Genomic DNA, 15,173 nt, shown 5'->3' on the forward strand with positions numbered 1-15,173 from the left:
TGCTAGTCTCACAGCAATGCACTGTTTGTCAACAGGCTCATAAGGGAGACTGGGGCCTGATGGCTGCTTCAGAATGAGAACACTAAGGGCAAAAGATTTACCAGAGCACAGAAACGTAGCTACACATTTTGTGGCTGCGCAAACTTATACATCTGTCATACAAAGGAAAGTATGAAATGCAGGCACAGTTGACAAGCAACACGCTTCAAATAAGGCATATCTCTTTTTACGAATAGTATAACACAAGCCTCTGAAAGCTTTTTAAAGTTTTGAAGAAAGTGGATGAGTGACAACAACTATAAAGTCACTAACGTAGAGTTAAAAGGCAATCTGGACCGTCTGAGGTGCAACACAGCCCATGCCGAAGTGGTTGAATGAACAAGACAACCAAGCAACACCAACAGACCGCACAGTCTTATGAATGACATGGAGATAATGTATGGGATTGGCTGGGGGGGGGAGTAGGACCTCAATGCACTGGCAGGGGTTGCAGTGTGTTGTAGAGGAGGTTAGGGAAGTACAATAGCCCCTGACCTGCATGCTGGGGCCTAGAAGGCCGTTGTGCTGGTGATGCTGCAGGTGAGCGAACGCATCGCTAGGGCTATGCACACCAGCCATCTTAGCCTGGTGCCTTCGAAGCTGAATGAGGAGCAGAGTCAGCTCCTCTGGCTGTAGTCAAGCCCGGGTTTATGGGCCGGAGGCCAGTGAAAGCACAGAGGGATGAGAGAAAATGAGAACCATCTGTGCAGTACAGTGGCTGAGCTGCAGTAGCTAAGATTAGGAGAATGATTTATTGTGCAATCAGGGATTGTCTGAAGATAAGAGTTATCAGAGCACTAGAACAAATATTGTATGGCATAACATTTAAAGCAGCTTTACAGGGGTTCACAAACTCAGTCAGCTCCAGATTTTACATCTTGATACTGTCCCCGAGATGAAATTACGAATCAAATGTTGGAGTGAGTTATTCCTGTTCATACCTGGATTGGCTGTTCTAGACTAACGGGCTGGAAGACAAAGTTGACACATAATGACAGATATCTTCAATAATGAACCCAGTTATGTTGCGAATGTAGTTAAGAGGATCATACCGTTTTGCCATGTAAGCTGGGTGCACTGACAGTGTGTGTGATGTAGCCCATGGCTGGCATGGACCTTCTCTCTATTTGGGAAGCCTGCGGACAAACAAAATGCAACTTGTTATTACAGATCTTATAGAGTCAAATCAAACAGAATGTCTAATTCATTAAGTGATCTTCAGTATGTGAGTGTTGAAAGTGAAAGATAAATCACTTTATCACACTGAATCAAAGTTAAACCATTGCCTCCAAGTCTGCAAACAAATGTGACTACACAGCAGATTTATTTTTTCATCTATCCTTTTCTCCCTTTCATCACCCTTACTCTTATTCTAAACAAGGTGTGCCCTGAGTTTCAGACGCTACAGGGCTTGGGAAATTTGACGTTTTTGCTGAACACACAGAATTAGTGAAAAGCAGGCCCACCACAGAACCTTAAAAGGACACAAACAACAAGAGATTTAATTAACTACACATAAATTATACTAAACCTGTTTTCTTAAAATAACATTTGTTTGCTACCAGCAAGAGAAGCACTGTAAGCCGTTCCCTTTGAGATTCCCATGCCACAATTTTTTGCTGTATAATAGGTTTTTTATTTAAATGCGAGATCAGAAGAAAGAGACCGCCACTGATGTTTGAGATACAGTAGAGATGTTTATAGGGTGCTGAGGAGCCCTGGGCAAATTGGATTAGCTACTAATAAAACATACTTCTTAATGATATTCCACAGAGGTATACAGATCGCTATTACTTAAGCGCACTCCAGCCAGAGAGCACGATCAGCCTCAAAGAAGCTGGATGCACCAAAACTAAGTTCATTGCAGACTAAATTTAGTTCCCATACACATCGCTCCCTTGGATCGTGTGGCTCCCTTTGTTAAAAATGAATCTTTCTGTGAAGATTTTTCCGGAATTGTGCGTCACTGTGTTTCATGGTTATAATTAGTGTCCTGACACTCATGTGAATGATGGAGGAAACAGAGCATCTGTGACACTTTGTTTACTTGTGTAAGGCAAAACGGGTTGGTTGTGAGGCCTGTGTGTGTTGGCAAATGTGGTGATGGTTTGGAGGGAGATCTTTTCACATGTGGAGGGTGTGGTGGGAAGACAGCGCAGCGTGTGGATGACAGGACGGCCCCTCGCTCCGTCTCCTGCGGCGGTGGCGGTGCTGTCTGAGCGCTGCGACGGTTTGGGGAACGGCGGAGTGGCGAGCTTTTACTCACACACACTCACACCACCTGTGGGCCTGGGTGTGGACTGTGTGAATCTGCAAATGATTCACATGAGCATCAAAGTGTGTGCGCTGAGAAGTCGGAGCCTTCTCATGCTCCTCACGCTAATCTTCCCATGGTGTCTCTGTGAGCTTAAATCCTTCAATCGATACCTCGCATCCACTTTTCAAACCTACCGTGAGAAGGAGACCTTTGTCATTTGGCCCACTACATGTGAATCATCACATTCTGCTTCAGTCCCATACCAATGACAGAGTACTGACATTTACTGTGTGCCATTATTACAGTGTTAAAGCACATTCAACAAGGGTGGAACTTCCATCCATTTCCCAAACCCGTTTATCCTGTACAGGGTACACCCTGGACTAGCGACCATTCTACGGGGTGGGACTTTGGTAAAATTATATTTACAAGTGTTTTACTGTTAACTGAATCATATGAAGTAAACAACTCTGACCACGTGTGTTAGATCGCAGAGTGATAGCGTGATACCACATCGGGAACCAACCTACTGGTGCCGCTTGTGAATCACCTCTCCCCTTTGGAGTGTGAGGTCATCCAAGACAAACTGAAGAGATGGGTTACAGCGAGGGCTGCAACTAACAATGAATTTCATTGTCAATTAACCAATTAATAATTGTATCTATAGAATGTCAGAAATAATAGAAAATTCCCAACACAATTCCCAGAGCCAAATATGACATCTTTGCGATAGTCAGTTTATAGAGATATAAAAAAAGAAAAGCCGCAAATCCCCACTAAGGGAGAATCTTAAAAACTGACTGACGCTTTTGCTTAAAAACTGACATTTAATCGATTATCAAAATGGTTGTTGTTTAATTTTCTGTTGAGTTACTGAGCAACCAGGACATGGTTATGTGTTCTATGGCATGGAGACATGAGCTATATTAGCATGCGGCTACATGGACAATACTTTTGTTTGGTTTTGGTCTTTTCATGGTATTTGTTGATATTGGAATAAAATAAGACCACCATTACCCTCTATCTTTCTCTTAAAAATGGCTTAAGATCAAGTTAATCAGTAGACAAATATTAGCATGTTTTGAGAGTAATGCTGACTTATTGATCTACATGGATAAGTTATTGCTAGAAGGGCTGAATGTTTTCTAACCTAGGCTATAGTAGAGAATACAAAACACCAGAGGGACTAATACAACATCATTCCTAAATATTGTTCTATCAATGCAACATTTCTTTGTGTATTTAAGACATTATGCTGCACAGTATTGAGCACTTTAAATCAGTATTAAGAACTAAATGTAATCCTCTCTATCTCAGAGTTTGATTGGGGAAAAGTACATTTTATTTTATATCTTATATTACAATAAAAAAGTAAGTTGTAGATTTCTAAGAGGCAACTAAGACGTTTGCCTAGAGTAATACAAATGCCAGAGATGCCTCTCCTCTCTAAGTAGGCGTCCTACCTGAGAAATATGGGCACAAATATGGCCGGGGGAGCTGGATCTTGTGCTGTCCCCAGGTGCCACTTCATCCAGGGGCCTGACTGTGCGTCTGTCTGAAGGAGTGTGTGGCCGGCGGGGGGACAAGGGTTTGAAGGAGGAGGGGACTGACGGTGGGACTTCACATGGGGACGGGGGGACAGAGATGGAGCGTGGCATCTCCACAGTAACTCTAAAAGATGAGGAGTCTGTGAAGTTGGGGCCAGTGTAGATAGGAGCGGTGGGGCTGCCATGACGGAACTGCTGCCGCTGCTGCCACTCGTACAGCTGCCACACCATTCCCTCCTTGGTGGCCATGCGCTCGTCCGTGGACATAAGGAAGTGGCTGAGCCGGTCATGGGCATACTTGTAGTCACTAGGCAACTTGCATGCTGCTGGAGGAGATGCGCTGCCAGACGGGAGACGGGGAGACTTTGGCAACGACTGATAGCCGGCATCCGCTGTGCTGGCTTTGGGCTTTAATGGAGGAGTCCGCCGAGGGAGGTTGTACTCAGCAGAGGGAGCACTGAGAGAGAAAGCACATGGATGTCTTTTACTTTTATAAACACTATTTAATATTACCTGCCCACAATGAAAAGGCTTTCTCTAATAAAAAAAAAAAGAGCAATTCAAGCAATTCAAATATAGTCCTCATACTAGCCACTAGAGGGAGCCATTTACTCTAGGTTTCTTATCATCATCGTTCATGCTGCTGTTAAAGATTCAAACTGACCTCTTTGGTGGGTCCCCTTTTTGAACCTTGACCCAGTGCTCCACCTGTGCCAGCGTATTCTTCCTCTGCACATGTTTCTCAGTGTCTATGCGTGTAACAAAGCCCCTCTGATAGATGAGATTTCCATTTTGTTCTGGTGGCAGAGCCACTTGGATTACAGTTTGCTGTCCATTCTTGTGAGTGGCTTCATCAACAGAGTCTGGAGAGAGGCTCTCTCCTCTTTCCTCTGCTGCCGACTGGCTGGGCTTCCCTTGGATCTCTAATCCATACCTCACCTCGTCTCTATGAGCCAGTTGGATACCATTATCCGGAGGTTCCTCTATGTCTGTCCTGTGAAGGCTTTCTGATTGAGATGAGTTCTGGCTGATGTGGACATGGTTGGTCTGTGGGACAGCCTGCTGCACAGCCTTCTTTGGATTCTCCACCTCTCTAAAAAAAGTGAGACATGATGGTGATGAACAGTTAGTGTTGCCTACACTCCTTCAGCTATTTAACCTTCATCTAATTCCTCCTCTTCACTTTATATTATGATAAAGCGCAGCACTATTATTGAAACCAGAGATTTAAATGACAGTAGCCTTTTGGACCCTAAGCCTTTTTTAGGCCTTTTCTCGAAAATTGTAACCCATACAAAAGAGACTACAATTCTGTAACTACAAGGTCTATTTTAAAAATGTTGATGCTTGAATAACACTAACACGATTGTGAGATTTGATGAGATGAGTAAATATTGTGTATATGTTACTGGTTAATAGTAGCTGAACACAGCAAACACAGCAAACAGGGAAAATTCCCAAGTTCGTCTGAAGAAAAAGCACTGTAATTTATTAAATGAGGCCCTGGCTAGCCTAAAAACATTCCCAATTCATAGCACAAAGGGTGCAGGTACCTCACAAAAAGATTTGGTGTAAATAAAGTGAAGCAAACCCCAATTATAGGTGTTTATCTAAACAAAAACATGCAAAATTCTCATTTTATATACTTTATAATTATATATTTCACTTTATTTGTCACTCATATTGTACAATCTATCCTAACAGAGCTGTTTGGCATCATTTTGGCATAGATAGATTAAAAATCTCGTAAACCCCAAATGGGGCTCGCTCGGGTCCAAGGGGTTTTAAGCAGTGGATAAAAAACACAACGGACACTCAAGTTAACTTTATGTGACCCTAAAGGTCATTTCTTAATCCATTTGCAGAGACACTTGAACATACGGTCAGATTCATTGGAGAGTTTCTCTCAGAAAGGATTAGCGACCATAGCGAGTTATTCAATAACTTTCCATCCGTACTTGTTAATCATTTTCAAAAGATAGGAATGAAGGCGGGTAGAGCTCTCCCTGGTCAATACGTGCAGAGAGAATCCACAAGGGCACTTTGTCTTCATGAAATAGCTTGGGCTAGTGTGTCACTCTTTTTAACGTGTTCAAATAAAAGGACTTTCATTTGGTTTCTCATTTAAATTGATTAATCACTTCGAAACTTAATTTTCAAACAGGTATTGATCGTTTTGAAAACTGCTTCCACTTAAGGGTTGCTAATTTCAGGAGAAATAATTCCTAAGAGATTAAATATGAACCGCAGTAAAAGGTGTATTCAAGCAGATTGAGGTACATGTTCTCACGATAGATGCAGTGAAGGGATCACCTCACATAGAAAAAAATACTGTTTGCATTTATTATTACTTCATCAGTTCATCAGTAACTAACTAAGACCGTTATGTAGGAACATTGAGCGCTTTCTAAATATAAAACTTGGGGACTTGGGGTACTGACTTACATTGGCCTCTAGATGGCGATATTGCACAGACCATTCAAAGCAAGCAGCGCATCCAGCTAATCCAAGATGTCTAAATGCAGATTACGTAGTGAGAGTATCAGTCTGTATTGCAGACTATTTGCTGGAAGTGAATATTTTCAACAACAAAGAAAAGCACACAAGCACACACTGCTTTATATAATGTGATGATTACTGCTGTAAAAAGCTGGAAATGGGCTGCAATAAGCCTTATCTATACCAAACCCAGATGCAGCACACACACACACACAAAAACTGCAGACCAGAGTAGACGGAAAGCCTGCTGTGGAAGACAGCTCATACTTTTGAAATAACGGACATGAAGGCAAGCAAAAAGAAGCAAATTTCAGCTATGACAGATATTAAGGCAGTAGACATTGTAGCTGATGCATAAAAACCTCAACACATAATATTCTAGCAAAACAGATTACTGTGACATCCAGATTTCCTTCATGATATCACTCAAGACATACCTAGTTCACTGACACTGCTGTACTTAAGGGAAGGAGAGTTGTTGATACTAGTAGTAGCCCAGCCAATGTGGGTAATGAATCCTACTCTGTAGAGCGAGACCAACCTCTTTATAGTGTGACTCTGCTGCATCAGTGCAGCCTGGTTCATGGCCCGGATCCAGCCATTCATGTCCTCCTGTGTGTCCGCACTGAAGAAATATGTCCGCATCCCGCAGTGTTCTGCCTGCGAGCCAATCACAGAGTTCTTATTGTAAATGTAGGAGCGCATTCCTGTATGGCTCGCCTATCAAAGGGGGAGAGAGAGGATGGATATGAGAACTTTATGCTGAAGACAAGAAAAAGCTGCCAGTGAGGCTGATGAGTGAAACACTTTGCTTTCTTGTTTACTGAGACTGGCAGCTGTCACCTCAGTGAGGACAAAGTTTACGGCAACATTTTACTGAAAAGGGGAGGGATCAAGGGTGCTGCAGCAGAAACAGTGTCAACATTGTGCTGTTTCTGAAGAAAAAAAGCAGAACTCAGGTTAATTTTTGCAACTGTTTTTATAAAAAAGCTTCAGCAACAATCTCTTGAGCGCACAGAAATTAGATAGCGACAGGTAGTTGTGGCCATCTATCATCTCTTAAGGCAGGATACACATTAACACACATCATAAACATTAGCTTACCTTTTGCAATTTCTATGTGGTGGTGTAAATCTGGAAAATGTGGCACCATACTGTACCATCAAGCTATTAGGACACACTACACAGAACCCAATTCTGATGCAGTCAACCAGCTGTAAACCCTAAATGCAAATGTTCTGTCACTTCACAAATCATACAGATTAACCTCTAATTGTGTAAATAAGTTGTACTGATCTACTCAATATATAGTAAAAGAGTGCAAAGGAGTAGTTAGTAATGTGTGATTATATTGTATACCTCCATAATCAATGTGTCTGCGTAAGATGCTAGTTCTTTCTCATTAATTGTAACTTCACCATAACAAAATACATGAATAGCTGCCACCAATACCACTAGAGCACAACACAAGGCCGATCTGCATTATGTACATCGTGGGAAGACTGTGATCTTCAGTGAGTCCAATACCATAACATGCTAAATAAATGGCAATATCTGCAAAAATACTTTCCCAGTGACAGAAAAAGCGTCCTGGTAATTATATAGATACAATCCTGATATATCATATGTACACGCGTTAAATGGAGGTCTGCCCCTTTATCAGTCTGTTAATGAAAGGTTCACAGCACCTCCCAAGTGGTATCACAACTGCTTACTGTCAGTTTTAAACTTCTAAGTGAACAAAGTGTATACAGCCTTTGGGCTCGTTTGGTCCTTAAGAGTCAAAACTAAAAAAAACGAACCAGCTAGTCAACCCCTGATTTATCAATTCTGAGGACTGTAAAGTGAATGCATCATTCGTTTTTTTTTAAATCCTTAACCTTTAGGCAACACATGAGAAGCCAAAGGGATCTGCTTCAAAACAGATGTAGAAAAACAAGTTAACAGTTTACATTGTTTCAATGTACAATTATATATTCTATTTATACATACATGTATATATATTGTAAATATTAATGTATGTACAGCAGGGGGCAAATTGCTGATGGCAACAAAAGAAATGCAATGAAACCAGAGAGGAGTAGGGGGAAATGGCCGACAGCCTGTCATCCCACCACTCCAATGACGATGAGGATGTGATAAATGATATGCATCTTGACAAGACAAATACCAGAGTCACTGGGAATATACAGTAGATACATGATATTGATCAAATGAGTAACCGGGGCAATGTTAGTGCCTTGTGCTCTCCATTGTTAGTGGCTCACTTGTACTTATAATGGAATGGTGACTTTGAGGTAGCAGCGCTCACCCGCTCTCTTTGACTTGTGTACAACCATTTTAGGTGAAGAGAGTACATACTGGAGCCTTGTCATTGTCGAAGAATTAGAGGACTATAAATTAGAGGACACTGAATGTGCAATTTTCTGTTTCATTTCAAATGAAATTTGCTGGAGTACAGTGCAAAACAAATGTCTCACTGTCCAAATACAAATACGAAATAAACAAAAATTCTGTTTTTCAATTTCATTCCCCATAATATTCAAAGTTGTTTAATAAAACTAATGCGGCACCCCTATGTGCTCTGGCATTGTCCAAAGATGACTGTAGTCATGTCTGTGTACATGAAGAGACTGTGCAGCTGCTGGTATGATATGAAAGAAAATGAGCTGAGGATGGCGGTCCACTGATGAGGCTAAAGTGAAATCAAATACCTATTCATGCAAGACAGGAAGCCAGTGTGTTTGAGGACGACCGCCCGCAGAGAACAGTACTCACTCCGCCCGCGCACACACACCCGAGTCACAATGGGAGGCAATTGACCAACAGGGAATGAGAGAAACAGAGTGAGATGAGCAAAAATAAGAGAACAACAGAAAACAACAGGAAGTTGCTGACTCAACAAGAAAGAGCAGAAATGGCTCCAGCTGTGGTCGTGTGGCAGTCATCACAGAAGCAAGAATGAGTAACAGTAGCAACATCGAAAGGGTTTTGACCTTTTACAGTATTGTGGCATCACCGCTTCAGGGAAGATTTAAAAAAAATGTAAAAACACTCCAGAGAAGTACTATACTGACTGACACAACCTGCTTTCTTATATTTTATATTCAACTTCTAGTCAAATTGATTTCAGAATGATTTGTAACACCATCTCATTATTTCAGGCCAGCACAGACTGCAGTCTGTCAGTAGCTCCGACAGTCTGAAGCGTCTCGTTGTTGAACACCACCAGACATCTACTGAGGTGCTGTCATGCTTACTTAGCAGTAACGGAAAAATTTCAAAAGCCCCTCAGATACAAGTAATGAAATCTCCTGCTCTTTAATGCATGATGGCTCAGAGAGAGCTGGGGGGGGAATAGAGATCTCTTAAACACAGGGTGGTACAGCAGAGCCAAGGCTCATTTCACCTAACCTTCAATATACTCCCCAGCAAGTGGTGGGAGGAGACGATGAAAAGCCTTCATGCATAATTAATAGTTCCAGCAGCACAATTATCATACAAATTCCATTGTATGTAATATGATATATAAAACACCGGAGACGCGTACCACACATGCACACACATTCATACTCACACAGATATGCACTCAGACACGCACGCACACGCACGCACACACACACACACACACACACACACACACACACACACACACACACACACACACACACACACACACACACACACAGACACACACACACAATCCAAGAACAAAAGCCAAAGTACAAAGCAGCAGAAAGGATTGCAACAGAATGCCCTGAAGCTGCAGTGGTGCATCAAACATTTAAGCACTATTGTTCTTTGCAACAAGCTCTGTGTTTCCACAAAGGAGGAGCTGGATAATGTTAACACCGTCGGTGTAACAAAAAGACATAAATCCCTTTGCTGTCCTCTGGCAGAATTCACAGACAGAAAAGAGAAAAAGACTTTGCAGCATGCAGGGAAAAGTTGTGTCGCACATTTTTAAATAAAAATGACACAATTACCAAATGCGGGCTGCCTATATTGCGCTCAGTATAACAAAAGGAGCGAGGGGCCATTCAGATTTCAGTGAACTAAGCTCTTGCACTGTGCAAACCATATTGAAGATTGCACTGCTGCAGCCTCTCCAGCACAGTATAAGGCTACCAGTGGAAAATGTACTTCTGCCCCTTCCCACGATAGGTTTATAAAATAAGTGAACAGAACAGATAAAGTGCTTTGCGGCAGCCATCCATTGTAACACCCACCATTGGTTTTGTGTTGAAAAACCAATGGTGGGTGTTACAAAACCTTTTAACCTGTTTTCTTACTGTTATACAAGCAGCCGTAAATGTTTGCATGAATAGAATGATCTATAAATAGAAAGGCTATCATTTCAATATCTAAATAAATATCTGATCAAACAATGACGAAAGAAAATTTGACCTGATTCCAACTTTTGATGCTTGACTGTTTGACACATTGCGGTCGATAATCAAGTACTGAAGTTCAATACCTAGTAAATCACAAACTGTCTTTAACAAAACAGAGATTTGGATCAAGGAGTACCAACCCATCCTTCCTGTGTTACAGAGACCACAGTGGGGGAACCAGTGTGTGAGGATTGCTACCAAATAGTGATGTAGCAATGAATATTCTTAGAAAAACTGCAAGTAGTAAACAAGTTTCACTGGCTACACGTAGACATGAAAACTTCTGTCATAAATCTGATTCAATGCCACTTCAGTGTTACCTTGAAAGCGTATTTGCGGTTTATGTGGTCATCGGGCTCAACTGGTGCAATGACATAACTGGGCAGAGGGATGCTACCGAGCACTGCCTCCTCTCTGCTGTCTGCGAAGCAAGAACACAACACACAGAATATTAAAACATACAAAAACAGAGATCCCTAATTCTGCCAATACCTTGTACAATGTTTACAAGTGACTGCAGATTTATGAGCAGAAGGAAAATTAGCGAGGCATAATTCATAGGTGACTCTTGTCTGGTCGAGGCCATGTGGCTGCATGTGGCACGAGGTGGCATGTGGCTTATCTATTATTCAGTATGATTAATTGAGGAGAGGAGGTAGATGCTCGAGCAACACAAGCACAGATTACACCCCATAATAAAACCCTCAAGTTAACAAGGAAGGAGACGTGAGAGTAAGAGAGAGCAAGATATGTTGTACATCTAATTACAGGCATTAACCAAGAAATTAATCTTCCCTCAGATGAGACTGTACGACCATTTAGATTTGTGTCTGTTAAACCCTGGCCTAGTGCACTTTTCATAGACTCACCTTTGTAGTAAAACAAGCAGTAGTCTGACAAAACAAACCACTTCCTTTTCCACAGTCGCATTCCGGAGCTGTCCTGGAGGTGAAGGGGGAAACACAACACGCAGAGTATTTAGAAATCCTCCTCGCAGGAACACTTTTTAATTCAAGTTTTTAATTAAAACTTGTAGTTTGGGAATACAGTGCATGTCAGAAGCAAGGCTTCGTGCATACCATTTGAACAATAATTTAATTAAAGTTTATTCTTAACTTGCAGCATATGGCACAGAGCTGCAGCCTGTACATTTAAATCAGTACTGTAGGTCTCTTACTCTGGGATTGGTCGAGAGCTATTGTGTTTCATACGGTACGTCTCAAGATTATGTGCTGTCATAAAACACTCAAATCCAGATTAAAAGGGTTTTGTAAGGGCAGTCTGGGCATTCATTCAGTAAATGTTACAGTTCATAGAACAGCTTTCACACAAAAACTCTTCAACATTTGCTCCTATACGTGTAAGGTGGGGTCTTTCTTTCAGAGCATAAGAGCAAAGGAACTCCAGCTCACCTGTTTATAGAGCCAGCCTCTCACCACCACTGGGATGTTGAGGTTCCTTTTAATAGCATGATCCCTCTTGCCAAAACTGTGCACTTTCCCTGTACCTCTGCAGCCCTGCAGAAAGCAAAGAAAGACCAAAAGGCTTTATAATGTGTTGCTGAAGAACTTTAAGCTAATTTACTTTGCTTACCTGGGGTAACATACAGTAATTAATAGAGCTGTACTGTCTGTACTGTGGATACCAGAGGTTCTCAAACTTGGGGGGACCTGGGATGGTGTGGATTTAATATGGAGGGAGTGGATGTTTAAAAATGTGGAGTGAAATTTAAGTTTGGTTTCAATTAAATTCCACTTTCCCCAATATTGTTGATTAATTAAAAAAATAAAGCATTTTACACAAGGATTGGGGGTCATGAATTAGTTTTGGCTTCTGAAGGGAGACACGACATAAAAAAGGTCTGACACATACTGGCGTATGCCATGACTCTGCCCTCCACAGTGCAAAATGTAGTTACTAGGAAGGAGAAAATGACTTTCCTGGAACTTCCTTCTTCTAACACCCATATCGAAAAGAGGAAATACCAACTCGCTATTCCTGTGGATGGGTTCATCCATTTATATTCAGGCATATTTTTAGACAAGGTCATTTCAGACTACATGTTCTCTGTAAAAAAATTTAAAAAATAAAATAGTACTTTTAAGCAGGTGCTTTTCTACAGAAATACCTGGGGTGTCGGGTTGACCAGCTGGCTAAAAGAAGACACAAATGTTGAGGGAACAAATATGCAGACCCAATTCCTCATACAGGGTCATTAATGTGACACGTTCTAATGGTTCCACCAGAGGGACCAAAAGATATGATGATTCTGTCACATAGAACAATCGTCACATAGAAAAAGCAATGTTCTTTACGTTATCTGTTAATCTGCCGGTCATTCTCTCAATGAGAGACATAAAATGTCAAAAAATGTGCTCCAAGAGCCCAAAGTAACAGCTTCAATATTGCTGGTATTGTCTGATCAACAGTTCAGTTTATTGTACTGTCATATTAGACAAAGAAAAGTAACAAGGTAGACAAAGAGAACCAGAACATTTTATTTACTTAAAAAACGATGTTAATGTCATCAGAATGGTTGCTCATATATTTCTGTGATTGTTTTACATCCTGTGCTTCTGTGGTGTGTCCCATGTTCAGTGACAAAACATGTTTGCAGCGAAAATTTCCATGATCACTGTGGAAACAACAGCAAGTCTATCACAAAGCCGTAGACTGTACACCACACCCCTGTCCAGTCCCAGAGGATGTGTATTTGAGTTTTATCATGCTTGAAAAATGACTAAATTATTGCTCTCTGAGCATGTTAATCTGAATGAGATAATGTCTTCTTGAGTGTTTTAAACCAGTTTATCAACATAAGCATCAACAAGAGAGCTCCTAAAGCAATTTGCTACCACAAAAACTGATGTTTGGTCAGTTAGAAAAATATAAAATACAGAAAACCTGAAAAAAAAAATGTGGATTATATTTTAGTTAGATCATTGTTAAATTAATAAAGTTTGACTAACACAAGTAAAGCATACTCAACATGGGCTCTCACTGAAGACAAACACTGTAACTCACCTTTGTCCCTGAGTTAGCATCCACTGCTGCTGAGGTCACAGCCTTAGAGGACTCTGTGACCATCCTCGGGGATCTCTGATTGGCTGCTGACTTGGACATACGGGCTTCTATCCTGCAGTTGAAAAGGCAGCGTAGAAGAAGATCAGTAATACAGACGGGATGATGAGCATTGGATAGTCATATTCCTTCTTAATTCCATAGACAAACTACAGACACACAGGGAAACAGAGCGCAGCACTGTGCTGAGCTTTCACATATAAAGGATATGACTATTTCCTGACACCGCCACACGACCTGTCCCAACCAATGGCTCTGCGGTGGATGTGTTAACAGTGGAAGCTTTGTGGGCCAAACACTCCATTGACACTTGGTCTGACACATATCATACACACACCCAGCTAACAAGACAAAACAAAATGTAGCCTTGCATTAAAGCACACATGACACACACACACACACACACACACACACACACACACACACACACACACACACAAATAGTATCTTTGGACAGATTCTAAGGAATCCTCAACTCACCTCCCATTTCCTCATGATGTCATCATATTACTATGGACCCAGAAATATCCACATGGAAGAAATACAGCGCAGCCCATTCAGATTTAGTGACATATGTGTCAAATAACATTTTTTGTATTGCAGACCACATTGTTAGAAAGATTTAAACATCGTCATTTGATCCTCAACCAACCATAATATACTTTATACTAAAAAAGAGATGCATCATAGTTAACAGGAACACTAGAGACAGCAAGGATCAATTAGATTTAACAAGGTCCTGGAAACATTTCTTTGGATTTTTTTTATCTACAAATCCTGCAGACCTCTATTACATCCCATTTTAAAGGTGCTCTGTTGAGTTTATATGGGAAGAGTGTGCAGACCATTCGATTAAAAGTTAGTCACTGCCATGCCCCTGGAATCATCCTGAGATTATGGCAAGTTCCTTTGTACTATTATTACCACGTTACACTCACTTCCAGTGTTTGTTGTATAGTAATTTGGTCATATTTTCTCTCACAGGCCTGGAAAATACAAATATAATTTCTTAAGAAGGTATACGATAAGGAAACAGCAGCCAGTCAATCAGTATATTTGACATGCAACTGCCCAGTCCTTGGCTGAGCCTCTTCCTGACTGCAGCAGTGAACTTACAATAGGAAACAAAGTGTGACCTGTCTCTGCATTTTTCCGCAAAGGGGTTAAAAGCAGTTCCAGCCCTGTTGTTTTTTCCTGCTTTGTGTTTGCTGCACTACACTGAGGCTAAGGAAAAGAAGATAAGCTATAGATGTGTGTTGGCGGCTAAAGAAGCAACAAAAAAAAAAAAAAAAACAAATGTGGAAAAGAAAGAGACCACAGTGGAACAAAACTTACAGTATCTGCACTCACAGCCTG

The 15,173-nt window shown here is 41.2% G+C and overlaps 1 protein-coding gene across 1 annotated transcript in view; it reads right to left on the reverse strand.

The window, feature by feature from the left end:
- The window catches only part of plekha7b (pleckstrin homology domain containing, family A member 7b), a gene marked incomplete at both ends in the record, with an annotated part of 64,317 nt that overhangs the window by 16,876 nt on the left and 32,268 nt on the right, over nucleotides 1-15,173 (reverse strand). Inside the window, 9 exons of the mRNA XM_079163031.1 lie at nucleotides 535-669; nucleotides 1,092-1,175; nucleotides 3,760-4,300; nucleotides 4,508-4,936; nucleotides 6,884-7,062; nucleotides 11,057-11,157; nucleotides 11,606-11,678; nucleotides 12,149-12,253; nucleotides 13,761-13,872. Of these exons, the coding sequence (XP_079019157.1) occupies nucleotides 535-669; nucleotides 1,092-1,175; nucleotides 3,760-4,300; nucleotides 4,508-4,936; nucleotides 6,884-7,062; nucleotides 11,057-11,157; nucleotides 11,606-11,678; nucleotides 12,149-12,253; nucleotides 13,761-13,872 (1,759 nt within the window). The remainder of the gene's footprint in view (nucleotides 1-534; nucleotides 670-1,091; nucleotides 1,176-3,759; nucleotides 4,301-4,507; nucleotides 4,937-6,883; nucleotides 7,063-11,056; nucleotides 11,158-11,605; nucleotides 11,679-12,148; nucleotides 12,254-13,760; nucleotides 13,873-15,173) is intronic.

Source organism: Pholis gunnellus, assembly GCF_910591455.1.
Source record: "Pholis gunnellus genome assembly, chromosome: 1".
Classification (NCBI taxonomy): domain Eukaryota; kingdom Metazoa; phylum Chordata; class Actinopteri; order Perciformes; family Pholidae; genus Pholis; species Pholis gunnellus.